Source organism: Anabrus simplex, chromosome 1 (genome assembly GCF_040414725.1).
Source record: "Anabrus simplex isolate iqAnaSimp1 chromosome 1, ASM4041472v1, whole genome shotgun sequence".
Lineage (NCBI taxonomy): Eukaryota > Metazoa > Arthropoda > Insecta > Orthoptera > Tettigoniidae > Anabrus > Anabrus simplex.
Window position 1 is genome coordinate 1,358,075,925 of NC_090265.1, and position 23,953 is coordinate 1,358,099,877.

General features: G+C 39.4%; 1 protein-coding gene across 1 annotated transcript in view; it reads right to left on the minus strand.

Annotated features, from left to right (window-relative positions):
- Positions 1-23,953, minus strand: part of LOC136859016 (death-associated protein kinase 1) — a 1,193,585-nt gene that overhangs the window by 930,926 nt on the left and 238,706 nt on the right. Inside the window, exon 10 of the mRNA XM_068225494.1 lies at positions 4,759-4,956. Coding sequence (XP_068081595.1) covers positions 4,759-4,956 — 198 coding nt within the window. The remainder of the gene's footprint in view (positions 1-4,758; positions 4,957-23,953) is intronic.

Genomic DNA, 23,953 nt, shown 5'->3' on the forward strand with positions numbered 1-23,953 from the left:
CAAAACCCAATGTGCCCAAGCAGCTAGGGTGTTCAGAACTGAGAAACGTAAATATGAAAAATCTCTCATTGAAAAGCTAGAACAAAACTTTAGGATGAATGAAAGCAGAGAGTACTACAGAGCCTTCAAACGCAAACTCACTGGCTATAAACCACCATCTCTATGCTTGGAGCGAAAGGACGGCACACTGGCGACGTCAAATGAAGAAAATTGCAGCTTTCTGGCAGATTACTTCAAGAATTTACTTAATTGCTCTAAACCGCAAAGCGCCATTGAGACCAAGGAACCCTTACTCAGGTACCCAGATTCCAGACCACCCGACAGAGATGACATGAAGCACCACATTGCCCGTCTCAAAAATAACAAAGCACCGGGGGAAGACTCAGTAGTAGCAGAACTATGGAAATATGCCCCAGAGGAATCACTTGATATCTTGCAAAAGCAAATAGAAGAAATTTGGAACAAGGAGAACCTACCCGAAGATTGGAAAATAGCTTTGATCCATCCATTACACAAAAAAGGCAGCATGAAGTACATCAACAACTACAGAGGAATATCTTTGCTACCCGTGACTTACAAAATTCTATCACTTGCCATCCTGGAGCGTTTGGAAGCACAAGTCGAACATCAAATAGGTGAATACCAAGGAGGGTTCAGAAAAGGTCGCTCAACAGCTGAACAGATCCAAAATCTCAAAACGATCATCAGATATTGTACACTAAGGTCCAAGCAGTATGTGTCTGTCTTTGTGGACTTCAAGAAAGCGTACGACTCCATTGACCGGGAAGTCCTGCTAAACATCTTAAATGAATTTGGAGTTGATTTGAAACTGCTGACATTAATTAGAGCCACCCTGACCGATACAAAATCCAAGGTGAAGTTCCACAGATGTCTCTTGCATTCCTTTGACATCAAAACAGGAGTCCGGCAAGGTGATGGGCTATCCCCGATACTCTTCAACTGTGTTCTTGAAAAGATCATCAGAACCTGCCGGGTGAGATTACAGGAAACCAACTACAGTCCATTGAGAATAGGAACCAAATCCAAGGGGATCGCAACAGACTGCTTAGTATTTGCCGATGATATTGCTGTTCTCTCAAACGACATAGAAACCGCTAGAGCTCAAGTTGAAGTTTTAAAGGAAATTGCCAAACAAACTGGTTTGCAGATATCGTTTGAGAAAACAGAAGTAATGACTAACATCAAAGAGGCTCCACCAAAACTCCATACAAAATACGGGGACATCACCCGAGTAGACAAATTCAAATACCTGGGTGAGATCATCATGAAAAATGGACTGGACAAAGAAGCACTTCAGGAACGAATACACAAACTGGAAATAGCCTACCAAACATCCCGCACAATCTACAACAAAAAATGTCTTTCCCAAAACACCAAGATTTGTCGCTATGAAACAGTTCTGAAGCCAGTAGTTCTATATGCAGTCGAAACCCTGTCTCTAAATGCCAGCAAAGGACTCCTTGAAGAACTGGAGAAAAGAGAATGCAAAATTGTGAGAGGAATCTTGGGATCAAAGTACAGAAATGGAATCCATCAAAAGAGATCCAAGAGGAAGTCTACAGCAAAATAGAGAAAATTACCGACACAATCAGAAAAAGACGGGCACGATTTTACGGTCATCTGAAAAGAATGGACAGAAGAAAGTCAACTAAAAAAATCTTTCACTTTTTTGATTCAAACCCCAAAACCACAACGACAGAGTTAAAGTGGCAGTTGGAGAGAAGAATAAAGCTTTTAGAGTGTGGTTTCAATAGAGGACAACGGAGACAAGACAGGAAAATAAGACCAAGAAGGAAGAAGTTAAAAAGGATGTAAAAGAGGAGAAGAAAAAATGGATGCAAAAATGGACAAACATTATGGAAGAAGATAGCAAAGGAAATAAAAAAGTACTGTATAGAATGGTCAAGAGTAGGAGGAAAGATATGAGGGAAGATGTTATAATGATAGATAAAAAAGGAAATGAAGTGCAGTAAAAAGAGACACTCAAAGGAATGTGGAAGGAGTGTTTTGAAGATTTACTAAACCCACAAGGATGCACTGAGGAAGGAAGGAAGGAAGGAAGGAAGGAAGGAAGGAAGGAAGGAAGGAAGGAAGGAAGGAAGGAAGGAAGGAAGGAAGGAAGGAAGGAAGGAACACAGAAAAAGATGAATATAAGTGGAGGTAGCACTGGACAAGATGAAAGGAAGGAAAGCCCCAGGTTTAGATGAAGTAAATACTGAGATGGTGAAGGCAGCAGAAGAGGTAGGGAAACAGTGGCTTTATCATGTGTTGAAAGTAGTATGGAAGGAGAGGAGGAAAATCCCTGAAGACTGGAAGAAGGGGATAATCATACCCATCTTCAAAAAGGGGAATAAGAAATACTTTAAAAACTATAGGAGATTCACACTGACATGTCACTGTGCAAAGGTGTATGCGAAGATTCTGGAGAACAGAATCAGAAAGAGTGTGGAAGAGAAGTTAAGAGTGGTATGGCTTCAGATCAGGAAGGTCCACAGTAGACCTTATATTCGCAGTAAGACAATTTACAAGAGCATCATTATGAGTAGGGTAAAAATCTAATGATGGCTGTCTTGGACAGGGAGAAAGCATATGATCATGTGTGCAGAAACAAGGTATGGTAAGCCTTACAGATAAGGTGTCGAGAAGCAGACAATACAAAGAGTAAGGGAGATGTACCATGGAAGTGTCAGTTGTGTGAAAGTAGGAGGAGAGAGAACAGACTGGTTTGAGCAAAAAAATTGGACTAAGACAAGTAAGTGCTCTGTCTTCTTTGCTCTTCATTGTAGTAATGGACAAGCTAATGACAAAAGTGGCAAGGAAAATTGGGGAAGGAAAAATGAAAGTGATGATGTTTGCAGAAGACTTGTTAGTCTGGGGTGAAAAAGAAGAGGATATCCAGAAAAAACAGATGCATGGGAAGAGGAAGGGAAACAATATGGAATGAAATTTAATGCCAAAAAGAGCAAGATAGTGATCACAACTAGAAAGAAGGAGAGACCTACGAGAGGGATAATGCTTGGAGGGGAACAGCTTAGGAAGGTTTCAAGTACCTGAGAAGTATCATGGAGGAAAGTGGAAGAAATGATAAAGAAATAACCGAGCACGGAAGACAAGCAGGAGCATTTCTGAAAAGTGTCAAAAGCCTGGTTTGGAGCAAGGATGTCCCTCAGAGAAGCAAAAGAGTGATATACAGGACGTACTATGTACCTATTCCGACATATGCAGCAGAAACTTGGGCATTGAAGCAGAGCCATAACTATGAAACAGGCAAGTGAAATGAAATTTCAGAGAAGCAGGATAGGAGTGAAAAGAATGGATAAGATGAGAAACAAGAAGGTCAGAGATATAGTCAAAGAAAAGCCACTACAGAACAGGATAGAGGCATCTAGACTTAGATGGTATGGACACATGAAGAGAATGACAGAGGAAAGGATACTGAGGAGGATGCATGGAATGGAGGTAACAAGAAAATGACCAAGAGCAAGACCAAGAGACAGGTGGAGAAAAGGAGTGGAAGAGTGTGTACGGAGAAGGAAGAGTTGGAGAGGCTTATGTTGCAAGCAGACCTGGCCAACAGCTGGAAACTGGAGATGATGATGATGATGATGATGATGATGATGATGATAGGTAATGAGACTTTGGAAACTTCCATTTGCAACTGACGAGTGGGCGCTGTTAATCATGAATTAAACTGTGAATAATGTTTTAATTTTTTTTTATTCCACTAATCCTCTAGTTGTAGGGTTATTTGAACAATATTCCACCATAAACATAAATAAATAAACACTGGATTAAAGTCACTATGTTTATTTAATGAAGCCAAGCTTTCAGCCAAATTGCATTGGCCTTCATCAGGGCAAGTTAAATTATGCTTCCGACAGTTAGCAAAGGAATTCAAAGAAACGTGGAAGTAATCTTGATTCATGAAGGAATGATGTCACTGTCACGGCATCTCTTCAAGAAGGCTGGCCTGGCGATTGACATAGATATTTTCTTTCTCAATTCACTGAACTTTCTAACCTTCAAGTACATATGCTCTCCATAGAGGTTACTAAGTAATGAACGTAGGTTTTCGTGGCTCATAGTATACTTAGTAACCTCTATGGAGAGGATATGTACTTGAAGGTTAGAAAGTTCGGTGAATTGAGAAAGAAAATATCTAAGTCAATCGCCAGACTAGCCTTCTTGAAGAGATGCCGTAACAGTGACATCATACCTTCATGGATCAAGATTACTTCCACATTTCTTTTAATTTCTTTGCTTACTGTCGGAAGCATAATTTAACTTGCCCTGATGAAGGCCAAAGCAATTTGACTGAAAGCTCGGCTTCATTAAATAAACATAATGGCTTTAATCCAATGTTCATTTATTTATTTACGTTAATACTATGAGCCACGAAAACCTACATTAATTACTTAATATTCTACTATAGTGCTATATAATTATTTATCAATGAAGTCCTGCTATACTTTTTTGTGAATGCATAGTTATTTTCATACTTGCTGTACATTATGACTTCCAGTATCTGGTTTTACACACTTTTGTTTATGTGAACCCTCTCAGCATGTTTCTGCCATGATTCTCCACCACTGTAATCCACAAGTACAAGTATGATCTTTCCTCTTGATCGTATACAGTAACATCTCTTGAAAACTGAGATCTAGATATTACAAAATATATGAGCAGGCAACACTTATATTTACTCCAAAACACTGTTAAATCTTAGTCAAATTGTACCTTATTTTGACAAACGATGGCCACACCAGCATTCAGAAGCAACTTCAGTGTGTCTATCTGGCCATGGCGAGCAGCCCACATAATGGGAGTGTCTCCATGACTGTCTATGACATGGAGGTTGGCTCCCCTGGCTTGAAGAAGAGATAATATTGCAGTATGACCTTGACCTGCAGCAATATGTGCAGCAGTAACACCATGCTGAAAAATAAATTATAATTTTGAGTGAAAAATTCTCAAAACATTCATGTCTACAGTGGTTAATCAATGCAAAATGTCACCTATGGATTTCAAAACAAAGACCAGTAAGGTTGCCAGGTATGAGCCAAGAGAATAGAAGTGAAAGAAAGTCTTCTGTTGCTACAGTGGAATATCCTAAAGCAGGAAATGCTACTAACTTCTGTGCTATTCTAGAGGCACTACATAACAGTGATTACCAGTTACAGTCTCCTAGAAGACCTTAAGAAACATTAAACGTAGTCATTGAGAGTCTTCTCAAACAGAGTTGAGCAGCAGAGTCGAGATCACCCCAGTGCGCCTGGGCTGGTTTGACCGACATGCCGGCAGCTTACATCCCAAGCAAATGTCACAGTCAAGCAACAGAGTGAACACACTGACAACGGTACAGGAGCAATGACATTCGATTGTCAGTAAGAAGCTTTCCTCGCACCATTCTCAAAGAATGAAAAACACAATAATTGCAAGGAAAACCTATCATTTTCACATATTCATGTTTGACTTTTACTGTGTTCTATATTAACAGACATATCATCATAGGCAATTGTTCACGATCTGTTGCAGATTCTATTTGTTTAAACTATGCCACATACCTTTTCCATAAAACAGACTGCCAACATAGTAGGCATTTTGCACAGTCACCTGCTTGCACAAAAAGATACTGCTTTTCCTACTTGTTCTATGCAGATTTGGTGAGGCCCTCCTTTGTTCTTCATTAGTTTCTTGCCTGCATTTCGATTTAATATTAAGACTGACTAGCAAACCTTCCCACCCCCACAGGCACTGAGTTTTAAAACCTTTGACATACCACAATGTCACTGTAACTGAAGCGTATTCACTGACCACCCACTAATACACTGTGTGCCCATGGGACGTAAAACTCTGCATGAGTAAGACTGTCCTCAAGCATGTGCTATCCTGGATATGTAAAGATAATTTGATTGGTATTTGGTGAGTGGATAATAATGTCTGATGTAAATCAAGTAGTGAGAATGGCGTTAACAGTTTCTTTCGTTTTGAAAAATAGAGTATTTAAATACAGTGACAACTCGTTAAGACATTTCTGCAGGGTACAACAAAAAAGAACGTGTTAAGTGAGAAAACGTACCACTGAATGTACAAATAAAAACTATCCAACAGGGATATGAAAACACTAGATATGATTTTTTCCAACATAACAGCATATGATATAGATGTTGATTCCCATAAAGAACCCAAAATATTTGTCCTGAAAGAGTAAATTTGTAATACCAATATAGCTGGACATTAGAAATTTTCCAGCTAACTCATTCCTGGTTGCCAGCGTTTCATCCCAGAGGGCTAATTTGGGCTCATCAGTTGGTAAATAGCACACCTACCAAGATGCATGGATAGCGCAAATGGTGGGAAAGGTGGGCCTTCAGCTTAACATGTAGCTCTTTGGCCTTCGTTTTATACAAAATTTTGAGATGAATTTTCATACTGTGGAGTTTCGTACATACATGTTTTTATACTAAAAGAGTGTGAGTTTGCCAACATAGTTGTCGTAATAGTTCTGGACCACAAGGCAAGTCCGCAATGCACTTGTGGATCCCTGCTATGTCCATTTATTTTCAGAAACATAGTACTACATTTATATACACATAAATAACATTTTCACATGGAACACACTGATCGTGTACTGTTCGTATTTCACTGATTTCATTCTTGATGAGTGCATTTTTTCTTGATATACACTGATACATTACAATATACGTATTACATAGAAGTATGTTAAACTGGTTATAGCAATTGCAGAGGTTAAGATAAGTTGATACTTTGTTGTGGGTAAAATGAAGTGACAATGTTTACTGTGCCTGATTACTGGAAACTTGTTTTGATTATGTAATAAACAAACAAACAAACAAACAAACAAACAAAAAACAAACAAATAAATAAATAAACAAATAAACAAACAAACAAACAAGTTCGTCTTGAGTACAGGTGACATATGGTGTGTTTACATAACAGCTGTTTGAGTGACATGGCCAGAAGAACGAGTTTCAAGGGCAGGTTATTGACACAGTGTAGAGGTCAGTGTGACGTGACATGGCAAGTTCATTACCTACTAATGAACATATGTTGTACATAACTTCATGCGAGGCACTGAGTAAATCTTGTTAAGACTGAAGGATAAAATAAAAGAAATATGTTTGCTTGACACAGGTATGTAAACATAGAATTATCTGTGCCGTGAGTAAATGAAATATGACTTGTGTCAGAAAATTATAATACATAATACTCACAAAAATTACACGGCACATTTAACATTGATAAATACTTTAGAAATATAATAAACAATAGTCATCAGGATGACTGATAACATGGAACAATAATTTTGTAAAAATTAATACTGGTATAGTTAACAATTCATGATAATAACATTAATAATAATAATAATAATAATAATAATAATAATAATAATAATAATAATAATAATAATAATAATAATAATAATAATAATAAATATTAACATAATAGTGATTAATAAGAATACAGTATAGACAACAATAATACTAGTTACAATAGCACCAAGAACAATTGCCTTCATAATATTAACCCACCGTTGGTTGAGGGGTGAGCGTAACTCTCACTAATAAAATAATTTTGCTGAAAAGGCTGGAAGCCGTAGATAGTGGCGTGTAACTATGAGTAGCTGCTCACTGGAATGTTAGGAGTGAGGGGGATTAGTCAGAATGCAGCTGCATCACCTTCAGTGAGTTCAGTGCCACTGAACTGTACACTACTACATACCAGTGAGCAGAGTTCTCACCTTAGACCATCTGTGTTACTTTTTCTACTGATTTTGATTCACAATTTCCATACTTTGTGTTTGGCTTGCCAAATTCTTAGAATTATTATGATTAATAACCCGGTTTTAATTATTGTTTACATTGTTTACAATATGAGTATTGAAAACCAAAGGCTAATTAGCTTGAGGAGGAACTGGACTATGGAGGGAATATGTTTCAGTACTGTAACAGTTCTTCTGATGATTCTGAGGTAGATGAGTTTGTAAATAATGACCACCTCAGTGAATGGGAACAACCTTTACAATGGCGAAAAATGAAAGTATCCTCCTATTCAATACATCATATATTCCGTCATTAGACGGAGTAAACAAGTTCAGACATGTTTCGGCTCGTTTGAGTCATCTTCAGTGAAAAAATTAGGGGGGGTTGGAATAATTTACATAATATGAGTTGAAAAAATGCTAAAAAACATAATGAAAGCGCAAATGAAAAAACAAACAAAAGAGAGCCTAGACGGAAACAAAATAGCATAAATATACAATATTTACATCAATATGCAGAGCAAAAAACAACTTATTGCGAACAAAAATCAGTGAAACAGGTGTTAATTTGAAATAATATTTGATACTAAAAACTGCGTTAACCTAAGAAACAAGGGAATGAGAAAACAAATGATGCAGGTGGAAATGAATAATAGTAGCACATGGTGAGGTTGTGGACCTCATAGTTTACAAATTATTAGTTTATAAAACGACAAAACAGTTTGAAATCGCTGTCAAAATCCTAGTGGAAACCCATCACATAAAACTGGTCAGGAGGAGAGCGGGAGCAAACATTTTGAGAGAAACCAAGCTTGAATTAACCTGCAGGCGAAAAGCCTGTGATAAGGAGAAAAAACACCTTAAATTTAAGGCTTCAGAAATAGCAGCATTCTTAATATCTTCTCAATCTAGCGGTCCCTTTCTTCATTATTGTTTCATAATGTTGGCTGGTGTTTTGCCTTATTATAGAGGGGTCGGAAGGGCCGCATATAAAAATATGAGAAGCTGTGTTAGGTAGAAGACAGATGCATAGTAAATTGTAGTGATCTAGTGGAAACCGTCAATGAAGTTCTAATCTGTAATCGAAAAATGAGGTTGTATGAGAAACATGGGTTGATAAGTAAAAAGTGTGGAATGGTTGTGAAGAAAGCTTAAACTTACGGTGTGCAGTAGGCCTTAAATTTAAGGTGTTTTTTCTCCTTATCACAGGCTTTTCGCCTGCAGATTAATTCAAGCTTGGTTTCTCTCAAAATGTTTGCTCCCGCTCTCCTCCTGACCAATTTTATGTGATGGGTTTCCACTAGGATTTTGACAGCGATTTCAAACTGTTTTGTCGTTTTATAAACTAATAATTTGTAAACTATGAGGTCCACAACCTCACCATGTGCTACTATTATTCATTTCCACCTGCATCATTTGTTTTCTCATTCCCTTGTTTCTTAGGTTAACGCAGTTTTTAGTATCAAATATTATTTCAAATTAACACCTGTTTCACTGATTTTTGTTCGCAATAAGTTGTTTTTTGCTCTGCATATTGATGTAAATATTGTATATTTATGCTATTTTGTTTCCGTCTAGGATCTCTTTTGTTTGTTTTTTCATTTGCGCTTTCATTATGTTTTTTAGCATTTTTTCAACTCATATTATGTAAATTATTCCAACCCCCCTAATTTTTTCACTGAAGATGGCTCAAACGAGCCGAAACATGTCTGAACTTGTTTACTCCGTCTAATGACGGAATATATGATGTATTGAATAGGAGGATACTTTCATTTTTCGCCATTGTAAAGTGAAAACCGTCAATACGGAATGATTCTAATATCTTGTAATGGGAACAACCTCCTGAAAATGGTGAAGAGGAACAAAGTGCTGTTAGTTTTAGGCCTCATTGCACTCGCCCTGGCAAGGCAAGGCAATGGGGTATCCACACATCAACTCAGCACAGACACAGACCAAGGAGGAGCCTTGTAATTCACCTTGTAGGAGTGACAGGGGAGGCCAGGAATTCTGAGATCATTACTGCAGTATGGAGCATCTTTTTTCTTTGAAGAAATAACCCAACATATGATGACATTTTACAGTTATTTCGAGGAAGGTGTTCTCTATGGCAATATATGAAAGAAACCCACACTGGCCAAGTACGGTTTGAAAATGTTTGCTGTAGTAGATGTGAGAATATTTTGTACACAAAGTATTGAAGTTTATTTTCGAAATCAACCAGAGGGACCTTCTCATTTGGATAATACATCAAGTGTGAATTCAAGGCTTTGGTCGGAGCGTGGGAATGGACAATTGGTTCTCCTCCGTGCCCACTGCAAACGAGTTGGCAATTCAAAAGTAATTTACAATCGTACTGACTTGATGAAAACAAAAGAGTACATTTAGAAACTGCAAACACTAGACGAAGGCCTCCTTTCTGTGGTCCCTTTGAATTTACAATAATAGTTAATATTTTGTATTTAATGTCAACCTTTTCAATATAAATTATAAATGATTTACATATTATAAATGTCTTCATCTGTGGAATGTATATTTATAATTTGTATTGAAAAGGTGGACTTTAAATATAAAATTAAGTAGAAGTCCGCTATAGCGAGTACGGCATATAACGAGAACTCCGTTATAGCGACGACCTCGTTCTGTCCCTTCAAAATTCCTATATTAAACTGTGTATCGTCCTTCGGTTACAGCGAGAACCCTATCACTGGCGCATCCGTTATTACGAGCGATTAAGCGCGTGCGCAATTGTTTCCGTTACGGTACCGATATTTATGCACCCCCAGCGATGATATTGCATGCGATCGATTACCTTCGGCATCGTTTCCTCGCTATGTGCACTAGCGATTTCTCTCGTCGACATTCGAAGGCGATGTCGGAGTCGATTAGTAATATCCGTCGACAGTTGTTCCGTAAAGAAAATTCGAAATGAAAGAGAACATATTTTCGTAATAAATGCGTAAATAACGTGACCGATTACGGTTGTTAACTCGTTAAAATTAAGGCTGACTAAACCACTGCTTAATTTTGAGGCTAAATACTGCAATTAAGTAAGAATGGGATACACCTTGAGATATGGCAGAGTGCTTAATTGATTTCAGAGGTTAGTTTATATTTTGTCTCGTCTGGTTAAATTACGGAAAGGCTATTATGAAAATTTATAGCGGGAAAGGTATAATTTCTCTACTGGCGCTTGAAGTGTGTTTTCATCATACGTATTGTACGGTTAAGTTAGGATACGTGACGCTGTTTGAATAAGAAAACTGAAACGTTTGCAACAAAATGCTATCGATCATCTTCGGTACGGTATAGTTTTCTCACTTTGTGCATTTGCGAGCTCTCTCGTTGACATTCAAAGGCGATGTTGGAGTTTATTAGTAATACCCATTGACTGCTGTTCACTAAAGAAAATTCGAAATGAAAGAGGAAAACACGTTTTCGTAATAAATGCGTAAATAACGTGGCCGACAGCAGTTGTTAACTCGTTAAAAATAAAGACTGAAGTAAACGATATCTTAATTTTAATGTTATATACGGAAATTAAGTAAGAATGTGATACACCTCAAGAAATGGCAGAGTACATCACTGATTTCAGAGAATATTTCATATCTTCTCGCATCTAGTTACGGCTATTTACATGTAAATTTTTCGCGAGGAGGTTATTTCTCTACATGCGTTTCAAATATGTTTTCATGATAGGCTACATATACGGTTAGGTTATATGACGCTGTTTGAAGAAGAAAGCTCAGGTGTTTGCCACAGAAATCTCTGGAGTGATACCGTATTTCTCCGAATCCAAGATTTTTTTTCCCCTCAGAATTTCATGCGAAAACTCAAGGGTTGTTGCATTCGCGGCCTAACAGTAAGTTAATGGATACCACTGGCAACTACTGGCAACTACCGCGGTAACCACGTTGCTTCTTTTCACACGCGCACATAACTCGTTGACAATAAACGACCGCCTCTTTACTACACATCGCTAGCCGCGACAACCGGTTGTACAGAGCCTGTGTGTTTCTCAAATCTGCAGAATGGCATCAAAGCATGCGACCCTTCGAATTCTTAGAAAAGCCATGGCTACTCAGTGGCAGAGTCATAACGCGTCTATTGTACTTGACGCTTAGTAAAATTAAGGTTTATAGACAACAGGAATATTTTCGTGATGGATAGTCGTATTGTAAAGATACGTGGAAAAGGTATTGCCGGCAAATTTTCAATGGGTTCTAGTCGATATTATGATGCCAATTATAAGTTAATGTTTATTAAACACACGGAAATGTAGAATAATTGTGCAGCCACAAGAAAATACGCCATAGGCCTAACTAAAACCAATATTTGGCGTTAGCGTGAAGACAAAGAGCTAAAAAAATGCGTACTGTACAAAAAATGCATTCAGTGGTCCGTAACAAGGACCCTTTAAAGAAGTCGAATATGAAATTGTGAGGTATGTGCACGAAAAACGCAAGGGCGGAATGGCCATACAGTGGCGCAATAAACTCGTTCGTTGACATTCAACGCTCGCGATTAGGCCAATACATCGCTAGCCGCTGAATTTGGCCGAACCCGGCAAGCGAGACGTGCGTGTAGCGGCAGCCGGTTATATCTGACGCTGCGTAAAAGTAACAGTTTTATAGACAACTAGAATAATTTCCTGATGGATCGTTGTATTGTAGAGACGCATGGAATAGGTATTGCCGGAACATTTTCAACGAGTTCTCTTCGGTATTATGATACCAATGTTGAGTTAATGGTCCTTAAACACGCGGAAATAAATAATTGTGCAGCCGCCAAAAATAAAGAAATACGGCGTGACGAAAGTCAATGTTCGGCGTCTAAAAATAGTCTAAAAATGCGTAGGCCTACTGTAAGACAAGGCATTCATATGATTTTTCAAACTTCCTTTTGAGCCTGATTTAAATTTTTTAAAGGAAAAAGTTGGGTTCATCTTGGATTCGAAGATATACGGTACTATATTTTTTTCAGAATGAAATTAATAATAATAATAATAATAATAATAATAATAATAATAATAATAATGCTATTTGCTTTACGTCCCACTAACTACTCTTTTACGGTTTTCGGTGACGCCGAGGTGCCGGAATTTAGTCCCGCAGGAGTTCTTTTACGTGCCAGTAAATCTACCGACACGAGGCTGACGTATTTGAGCACCTTCAAATACCACCGGACTGAGCCAGGATCGAACCTGCCACATTGGGGTCAGAAGGCCAGCGCCTCAACCGTCTGAGCCACTCAGCCCAGCCAGAATGAAATTAAACATATACTTTCACGTACTATCGGATTACGAAAAATAACAAACAAGTAAGCCGTAATGTGGATCTCATCTACGGAAACGCAAGTTTTGAACAAACTGATTGCCGTTTCATACCTATTTTAAAGTGCATGAAGGGTTTTCCGACTTTTATACAAAAATCGGATATAACGACAATCCGTTATAGCGAGTAAATTTTCCTTGTTATGAATTCTCGCTATAACGGACTTCTACAGTATTTAACTATTATTGTAATTCACAGGTCAATACGGACCAATAATCATGAAATTCTTACCCTTTGGATTTGGTGAAAATGCATTGGTCATGTCTTAAGCTCCTAAGAAATATCGAAATGTCATCCTATTATCGACAATGCACGATTCTGATAAGACTGGTAAAGCTTCTGGAGAACTAAAAAATTCTATTTTTTTATTTTTTGTAACCTTATCAAAGACAGATTGAATGTCGCTGTTGGCATGAAGTTTGAGTACTCTGTTGCAAGAATTTCATTTCGGTGGCCTCTTAGAAAATTATCTTCTTAACATTGGTGGAATAAATCACAAATCATTCTCAACTGCATTACTGGAAGAAAGCTTTCAAGAAGAAAATTTCCAAAAACCTTGGGTCTAGATCTCACAAAGACACACATGACCATAAGAGCCTTTTAAAACAATCTGAAAGACTATCTGTGACTGAAAAATAAAGTAAGAAAAAAGAAAGAAACCAAAAACAAATAACAGAGAAAAAAATTAGATCACAAATGTTAAGAAAACCTTGCCATGTAAGATAGGAGAGCACCGCACTCACCCTCGACCATCCGCATCTGTCTGGAAGGCTCGACCAACGACGGGTTAAGAAAAGGTGCAGTACAGAACAGTACAGAACTCTGATGAATAATGTAATGAATTTTAAGTGACGACAGCAATGAGATGAATGTTTACATTTTGAAATGGTGTTTGGAGATGAACATGCATTCATGAATGAAGGGAAATGAGCGGAGATGACGCTTTTGACGCCGTACATGATCAAATACAACAGCGCATTTTTTAGGGTGGCACCACTGCTGCCAGGAACATTCAATGACTGTATTTACCATAAGTAGCAGGTAGTTGAGATGAAACTGGTGGTAAAGCGAGAGAGAAGTTACATGATAGGTGTGGGGAATAAATAAGAGGTTTAAGGTGTGCAGTTATGATTAAGGATGGCAGTGGCCAGAGGTGAAAGAGTCAGGGCTTCTGTTACACTATGATTATTATGTTGGATTCCTTTTGTGAGATATTTTAAACAGAGGTCATGGATGTAAGGACAGTGGGGAAGAAGTAGTGTTGTAGGAATTGAGCTGAGGGAATATCTACGGGGAGATGGAGAGCGATACGTAAAGCATGTCTGTCAAGTTTTAAGAGCTGTATATACTGTTGTCCATTGGCAGTTAGCCAGGTCAGGGAAGCTTAAGTGATAACAGGGTGAATTACAGATCGGATTAATAAACGGTGAGGACATGGTGGGATTTCAAACCCCACGTATTTCCGGAGTGAATACATAGGGCTCGGAAGCGCTGAAGGGTTTGTTTATATTTGTTAGTAAGGTGATGATTCCATTGGAGCTTATTTTGAAATGTTATTCCCAGATAAGTTAGTGTGTTAGTTTTCATGAAGAGGATATTATACTCTGTGTCTGGGACGGGTGATTCAGGATTTTTTACGGAAAAACTATACGTTGTATTTTTGAAGGATTGACAGCTATATACCAGGAATTTAGGTAGGATTCAAGGGTAGTCAGACATTCTTGTAGGTGTTTTATAAGGGAAGTGACTGAGGGGACTAGGGCTAGGATGGCAAGATTGTCAGCGTATTGTTATAAGGAGGAAGGGTCAAGATTTGGGCTGTCATAAGTAAACAGGATTTATAGTAACGGTGAAATTGGGGAACCCTGTGGAAGTCCCTAGGTCATTTGAAAAGTATAGGAGGGTGTACCATGAATAACTATTTCTGCAGTTCTGTTTAGCCGGATGATAGTGATGGTGATAGTGATAGGTAAGGCCAGAAAGCCAGACAGGATCAAATGTTCTGTCGACATCCAGGCACACTAGGGAGGCGGTTCGTCCAGGGTGGAGGTAAGAGGAAAGGGAGGCTGAAATGTGGAAAAGGTGGTCTTGAGTGGCGTGTTGATGGCAGAAACCAAACCGAGAGAGAGGAAGGAGTCCTAGAAAATTGAGGTAGGACGACAATCTCCTACACAAAATTCCTTCTAGGATTTTGGAAAGGATACATACGAGGCTGATTGGATAATAGGATCGCAGGTCTGAGGATACTTTGTTAGATTTTAGGAATAGTAGAATATTGGCCTTGCCCCAGTGCTCAGGTTAAGCATTGGTTTACAGGATGGTAGTGTATATGGTGCTGAAGAGTTCTATAAGGACTGGGGGAACTTCTTGGATATGTTTACATGTGATGGTATAAGAGCCTGGACAAGTATTTTTTCTGTTTTAAGAATTGAAGGATCTCCTGGGGTGTGATGGGAGAATTAACGAGATGGGAATAGTCCACTTGAGGAAAGTGGAGGAAGAAGGGTTGGAGTTCAGGGAGATTCGGGTGCGCATAGTTATTAATAATAGGTTCATCTGGGTGCAAGAAGTTAGGAGAAAGGGATGGAGAAAATACCTTTTTATAATAATCAGCAAAAGCATCAACTTTGTCTTTATCGGTTAGAAGGGTATTAGGAGGGTGTAATATGGGATAGGTTGGAAGGGACTTTTTGGTTTTTGTGTGTCTTCGAAAAGTGGTCCAGAAATGTCTAGGGTCGTGATGATCGTCAAGTTCATTGCATTTGTCTATCCAGGATTTACGATTAATTACTCTGATTTATGATTGTGCATGACGTAATGTGTGACGGTGTTGTAATTTGTTAGGATCTCTGGTTTGGGTATATGGGTATATGCATGAGATAGATGAAGTAAGCGTAAAGCTTTAGGCGGTATTTGGGGTTTGGAAGGATGGAAGCTATGGCGGGGAATAAAAAGATTATCAGCCATTATAATAGCCTGTTCGATTTTAGTGATTAGGGTCTGTAGTGATGGACTTGGGAGAGGGTAAGTCTTTAAGTAGATCAGTGAGGGTTTGTCTATTATTATTCCAGTTTGTCTGTGAGAAACGTCAAGTAGGTGAGGGTATTAAGGGTAGTTGACGGTACTTTGTACAGATTTCTGGGAGAGTTACGAGAGCAGGGGCGTGTTCACTACCTATATGAATTAAATTCTGGATAGTAGGAGAGGAAGCAAGAGATGATGATAGGATCAGAATGTCGGGGGTGGTGTTGGATAGGGGTAAGGTGTGGAAGGGGAAGGGAATACGTATGCCCCTGAGATGCATACATAAGTTATTAAATTGAGTAAGTTTTGTTTGAGTATATGAGTTTATATTAATGTCCGAGAGTAGAATATAGTTATTGAATTTGTTATCGAGAAATTTAATACAGTCAGTAGGTACCGGGTTTCCTGAAGGGAGGTAAAGGTTTGTTTTTATCACTGACTTTTGTGGGGTAAAAATTTTTATGATTAAATATAACGAAAAATTGTTAGGAAATTGAAATGTGTGCTGCTTGAATGTTAACTCCTTTCTGACTCTGACAGCAACGCCGCCCCGACCTTGTCTGGGGCGGTCAGCACGAAAAAGAGTAAAGTAGCTAAAAGTGGGATTTTGTTTTGGAGTCAGAAAAGTTTCGTTTAAGACAAAGATATCCAGGGCATCTTGAAAAGGGAGGTTTCAAATAGCGGCTTGTTTGAATTTAGTGACCGAATGTTGACATAATAGATTTTCACCATATCAACGTAAAAATGGAACGGCACTCAGGGGGAGGAATGCAAAATGCATCTTCTTCCATGAATATGTGACGTCCACATGAGTATGAAGTATCATTATAGCCGCTAACTGAATTTGGGGCAGGATGTGTGAGGGGTGGAAGGGAAGGACATTCTGCAACACCATCGTCATAAATTGGATGATGTTTTCAGAGCTCAGGATGGGAAGGGAGGAAGAGGAGGCAGGAGTACAGAGGTCCTGGGAGGTTACAGGAATGACATTCTCAGGCTTGGTGGGTTCAGGAGTGGGTCGGGCTTTGCATTTGTAACTAAATGCGGGAGGTTACAATTTATACACTTAGGTGTTGCCTTATTCTGACACTGATTGGCTGAATGCTTCTGACTCGAGCAGATGGCACATACCTCAGGTTGTATGCAGGGCTGTCCAGGTAGATGATCATACTTCTGACATCTCAAACAGCGGATCTGCTGAGGGATGACCATGAAGGTTTCACTAGGTGGCATGTGGTGTAAATCATGGCACTGTCTCTCAGCAGTGCATCCAGCGAAGCAACATTCCGCGACACGATCCTGACCAGGGAGGTGGGCCCCTGATAATTTCAGATACGGACCACTCTGTAGATTTGGTGGCCTTCCAACTATAGCTGGGCGGCCACTTCATCCTCGGAGTAGCCCGGTCGAATCCATAGGCAACGACGGACAGGATTGGTGCTGGACGGGATGGGAGCTCCGGGCGTCTGGCTGGCTGCTGCTGTGTCAAATTGGTAGCCATCGCATGTTTTCTGAGTTGATGTGCTCCGATGTTGGAACTAAAGTGGCTGAAGAACAGTTTGGAGGTCTTTAAATTGAAGCCTTCCCGAGACCGTTGGATCTCAAGATGGTAATCCTGGAAATTAGGTGTGAAACGGGCTACCAGCTGGTAGATGATCTTGGTGTTTGATTTGTCGGGGTCAATGTTGGTCAATTTGACGATGTAGAATGGGTTGGGAATGTTGAGTGCTGACGCGACCGGTGTAACAAGGCTACGATGATGAAAATGTGATGGTAGAGCCAGGTTCGGTGCCGCCTGGGCGTAGCTCCATCTATTAGTGGGCATGTATGGCACCAGAGGGTGTGAAGTGCCCGGCAGATTGAGGCTGGTAATGGCTATTCCCAGTGGTGATATACCCAATTCATTTTCTTGAGATCCTTTGCGTTGGAGATCTGAGTTTAGCAACGTGTAGGTAGAACTTGTGGTGCCCTGAGATGATTGATCAGCACACCGTTTTTTACGTCCCCAATCAGGCGTGACATCAGAGTCACGTCACCTTGCCTGTTTTCCCCAGCAAGAACTCCATTACAGCCTGTGCCTTTGGTGAGGTCGGTGGAGATTGCCGTGGTGATGACGTCTCGCTCATGATAGTTTATGATTATGTCTGGTGAAGGTTGCAACTTCCTTGACAGCTGGAACTTGTCTGCAGGCGTAATCTCTCAGATGAATCACAAACGATGTTCCCGTTGAGGCCACTGCATAGGCTACTTGGAGCCACCGACAGTGCCATTGCACTATGAGAGACTGTCTCATTTTCAAAAATTGATGCCTTCCTGGCCATCATATGATATAGATGTTGATTCTGACGTGAGTGTAATAGACTGATATCACTTGAAAGCAAAATTCTTTAACCCATGGGTAACTAATGCAAGTATTCAGCTCAAATTATTATTATTATTATTATTATTATTATTATTATTATTATTATTATTATTATTATTATTATTATTTACGTAGTTATGTCATATGTAAGGACAATACGATCGTATTATTTGTGAGGTTATGTCATAAAACGTGCTGTATATATTTATATGAGTTTAGTTAACGTAAGAACCTGTAATTAATATTATATAATTTATTATTACCTGTATAATTATATGAAGTATAATCCACAGTAACATTGTGCAACACACTGTAACATCCAGAATAACGTATCTTTGACACTAAATGGTTGTAGAATGTCCTTTACATTATAACTATACTATACGCACTCTAGAATTTACGAGAAGATATGTTGTGACATATCCTTCTAGAAGCCTGGTCAAGCAACATATATAAGGAAGCAGTCTTGATGGTTGAGTTGAGTTATTGTTTAACAGGAGTTGTTTTGATGAGACGTATATAGAAGTCGTGTTTGAAGTATGTGAATTGGTTTTGTAGAGTTGGCAGTTGACATGCAGTGCTTGCAGTCTATTTGTGCTTCGTGATAGGCAGTTGTTCAAAATGGTGGTTTATAGATATGTGTCAGAATAAGTTGTAAATGAATTAAGTGTAAGCAACTGACAGCATTTTGTGTGCTTCTTTGTTGATGATGATGATGATGATGCTTGTTGTTTAAAGGGGCCTAACATCGAGGTCATCGGCCCCTAATGGTACGAAATGAAATAACAAAAGGTTCAAATTTATCCACTGGCCAAATTAAAATAAAAAAATGTCACGAAGAATGAATGGATGGACATGAACTCAACAAAAAAACAAACAAACAAACAAACAAACAAACAAAAACCAGTGGATCAGACTATAAAAAAAAAGATCTTAAATAATATTATTACTGACCAAGGGACCACTTATAAAGCACAATGATGCCTGATGTCTAAAGGGGTGCAAAATCCACGTCTAAGGCCCCACAGAAAGGTACATGTCGCAAGTAAAGTAGAACCATGGCATTTGTCATGTTGGGGTACTAATCAAAAGTAGCTAAGACTCACGGTGTTCCACAGAAGATGGTATTACTCATAAGGATTGCACTTCATACAGGGAACGCAGACCTATGGTGTTTCTCACACAATGGCACCACTCAGAGCCAACGTAAACCAATAAGGTTCCCCACCTAGGTGTACTAATCACGGGCGCCGTTATTCCCGTGGTGTTCCTCACATAGTGGGTACTAATCACAGGCAACGCAGACCCATGGTGCCGCTCATATAGCAGTACAACTCACAGGCTACGCCCAGACCCGCGGTGTTGCTCACATGGGTATGACGCACAGGTAGTGGAAACCCCCAGGCCAGCCTCTTTACTGCTACTAATCACAAACCTATTTCGTACCAATTTAGTGGTACTACTCGCAAGTACAGGCAACCCATGGTGTTCGTCGCATGATGGTACGAATCAAGAGTAGTTTCATGGTTCTAATTCAATCATCCCTTGGTCGCCCCTTGTAGTCGCCTCTTACGACAGGAAGGGGATACCGCGGGTGTATTCTACATGTGCGTCCCCCACCCGCAGGGGGTAGTGTGTTTGGTCCGCGAGAGGTATCTTATTTCCCTTAAGTCCACCGTTAAGCCACATGGGAGTATCACCTCTCCCCCTGCTACGCCTGCGTAACAGGTTCGTGGGTGTTTCTTTGTGAATACATCAATTCCCATAGGGAACCTGAAGTATTTGTCCTGAATGAGTAAATTTATAACACCAATATAGTTGGTATGTTATTGGACATTATACATTTTTCAGCTAACTCATTCCTGGTTGCCAGCATTTTGCCCCAGTGTGTTAATTTGGGCTCACCAGTTGGTAAATAGCACACCTACTAAGACGCAAGGCTAGTGCATATTGTGGAGGCCAGGAATGGCAACCAAGAATGTAGTTGGAAAATTTATAATGTCCAATAACAGACAACTATATATGTATTATAAATTTACTCATTCGGGATAAATATTTCAGGTTCCCTACGGAAATCAACATCTGTATCATCTGATGGCCAGGCAGGTAACCATTTTTGAAAATGAGACAAAGTCTCTCATAGTGAATTGGCACTGCCGGTGGCTCCAAGTAGCCTATGCAGTGGACTGAACGGTATACACTAGCCATGCGTCATGGTCGGTGTGCTATTTACCAACTGATGAGCCCTAATTAGCAAACTGGGGTGAAACGCTGGCAACCAGGAATGAATTAGCTGAGAAGTTTATCATGTCCAATAACGGACCAACTACAACTTGTGACAATAAAGTTTGGAGAATGAAGCCAGAACGATCGATCCGGCAACACTGGCGACACGCAATGTTGCACTTGCATAGCAGTAAGTTTTGACCACCTGCTCCCAATGTTGTTCAGTTGAGCATCGTGTGTGTGTGTGTGTGTGTGTGTGTGTGTGTGTGTGTGTGCCGTGTAAGACCTGTTTGACACAGTGCGTGTTTAGTGCATTGGTTCTGAACTGCGAACAGGAAAATGAACGACCAAAAGAACAACGTACAGTTTTGTTTTAAGCTTGCCAAGACACCGAAAGAAAAACATGCGATGCTGGTACGTATTTATGAAGATCAAGCACTGTCCTTCAACTGCGTGTACGAGTGGTTACCTGTTTTCGAGGAGGCCCGGAAAGTGTTTCTGACAACCCCTGTAGCAGAAGACCGGTGACCGCCGTCAGTGACAAAAACATTGAGAAGGTGAGGACATTAATCACGAACGATCGGCGATTAACTGCAGATTAACCGTGAATCCTGCGAGACAAATCGTTACCCAGAAGTCAGGGAAGAGGAAAACGTGTTCTCGTCATGTTCCACATCACTTGACTGACGATCAGAAGCAGCCACATTTAGAGGTTTAACAGGATTTTGTCGAAACGGCGCATGCCACACCAAATTTCTTGAACTGTACGTCACTGAGGATGAAACCTGGTGTCTCAGGTACGACCCTGAAATGAAACAGCAAAGCATGGAATGGCGATCTCCGGGATCCCCTCATTGGAAAAAGGTCAGAGCCGAAAAGTCACATATCAAAATGATGCTCATCACCTTTTTCGATAGCCAAGGCATTATCCATAAGGAATTTCTACCCGAGGGAACGACGTTAAATGCTGCATGGTACACTAAAATTTTGACCCGTTTCATGAAACGTCTACGCAGGGCAGGACCCCAGTACACACAACAAGGTTCATAGTTTTTTGTCCATGACAACGCTCGCCCACACACAGCCAATATCGTCAAAAAGTTCATGGCAAAAAAGGGGGTGTTGCAACTTGAACATCCCCATACTCGCCAGATCTGAATCCTCCCAGATTTCTTCTCATTCCCACGACTCAAACTTGCTCTGAAAGGAAAGAGATTTGACTATATTCCTGACATCCAACGGAACATGACGAGGCTTTTGAACACCATCCCAAAGAAGCCTTCTTGCTAAGTTTCCAGGACATGTATCGCCGATCTCAGCAGTGCATAGTTATGGGAGGGGACTATTTCGAAGGACAGTAAGGTCACTGTCGTGCATTGTTCATCTATGTTGATAGTACAGGACTACCCACTGAACTTTATTGTCACAGGTTGTACATTGGTATTATGACGGAATTTTATGTCGTGTATCCACGAGTACAGTGAAATACTACAATATCTACCATTTCTAAAGATGAGAGGAAAATATTAAAAGGTGTGAAAAACACAAGAGAACAAATATGAAAACCTTTTCTGCTGGTGCTCATAAAATAACAAGTGCAGTGAAAAGTGTGAAAAACACCAAACAAATATGAAAACATGTGCACGGGGGCTAATAGATTATCAAAGTACTAGCTGATGTACCCATGCTTCGCTACGGAATTCTACACTGTATACAGAATTCTAGCTTAAGTAGTGTACACATTATAAGCTATCCTATCTGACCTTCCATGGCCAACTCTTGTCCTTCTCTGACCCTGACAGTGTTACATATGAAGGTCTAGGTAGTCTTTCATTTTCATGCCCTTTGTGACCCTTGTCTTTCTTAGGCCAATACCTTAATTCGTCGAAGTGTCGAACCCCTTCCATTTTTTCTCTCTGATTAGTGTTATATAGAAGATGGTTGCCTAGTAGTAATTCCTCTTAAAACAATAATCACCACCACCACCACCACCAATCTTTATCATAGTCGGTTGGGTAAAACTGAATAAGACATAACTGATCGGAAATTGTATTCTCTATAACTTTCGTTATTAGTACTTTTCAATAGGACCAGTAACATAGGTAATTCAAAATTAAATTTTAGGCGCCTTCACCTGAACTAGCAATTCAACAGGGTGAATAAAATTATGCATAGACTGTAGTTACCTATTACCCGACTTTACCTACCAATTTTCATTAAATTCTGTTTGCTCATTTTCTCGTGGCTCGGCACTGATATGGACTTGGCAATAAAAATCCAAACTCGTGAATATCTCTGTTATCATTGCCAATATGGTAAAAATGTATAAGACATAAATGATCGGAAATTCCATTTTATAAAACTGTAGTTATGTAGTATATATCGCTAGGACCACTAATAACATACATGTTTGAGAATTAAATTTTAGGCCTTCCCCTAAACTACCATATCAATCAGTGTGAATAAAATTTTTTATGGCGTAAATTGTAGTGACATATTACCCAACTTTACATACTTATTTTCATTCAATTCTCTTCAGCCGTTTTCTCATTATGCACATATGTACATCCAGTATGTACATACATACAGACAGACAGAAATTACGGAAAATTAAAAAGTGCATTTCCTTATTACTGTGGACATGACCGATACAGAAATAACATTCCTTTTAAATTCTGAGCAATGTACAGACAAAACTCCTATTTTATATAATGATTATTGCAGATCACACACACTCTTTCTAAAACAAATATTGCCTTTTATTTTGGAACAGTGGGTTATTAAACATTATTTTCTGGTCACACTCCTAGACCATGAATTGGAAGTTATACTCGACCATGTGCGAATGGGAGAAATTACTTTGGTGGCTATTTTAATAAACTTTAACCAACTCGAGTGATTGAGTCGAAACTTGAGTGATCGAGTCGAAACTCAACTGTGCGAGTTCAACATTCATGACCTCTGCACGCTTTAAGATGCAGATACTAGTTCACTTTCTGAGAGATTTTAATTTTGCCTTGATTAGAAAGGAATTTCACAAGTTTTTCCATTTACATAACTAGACTATTACAAGACAAATGTGCACCACACTAGTCAATTTCACACGATTATGTTCCTAATCCATATATAGGCTGCCATATCATGCAACATATATTCGTCAAACTTCACTGTACCACTGAACACAAATTAAATTTTTTACATTCTGAA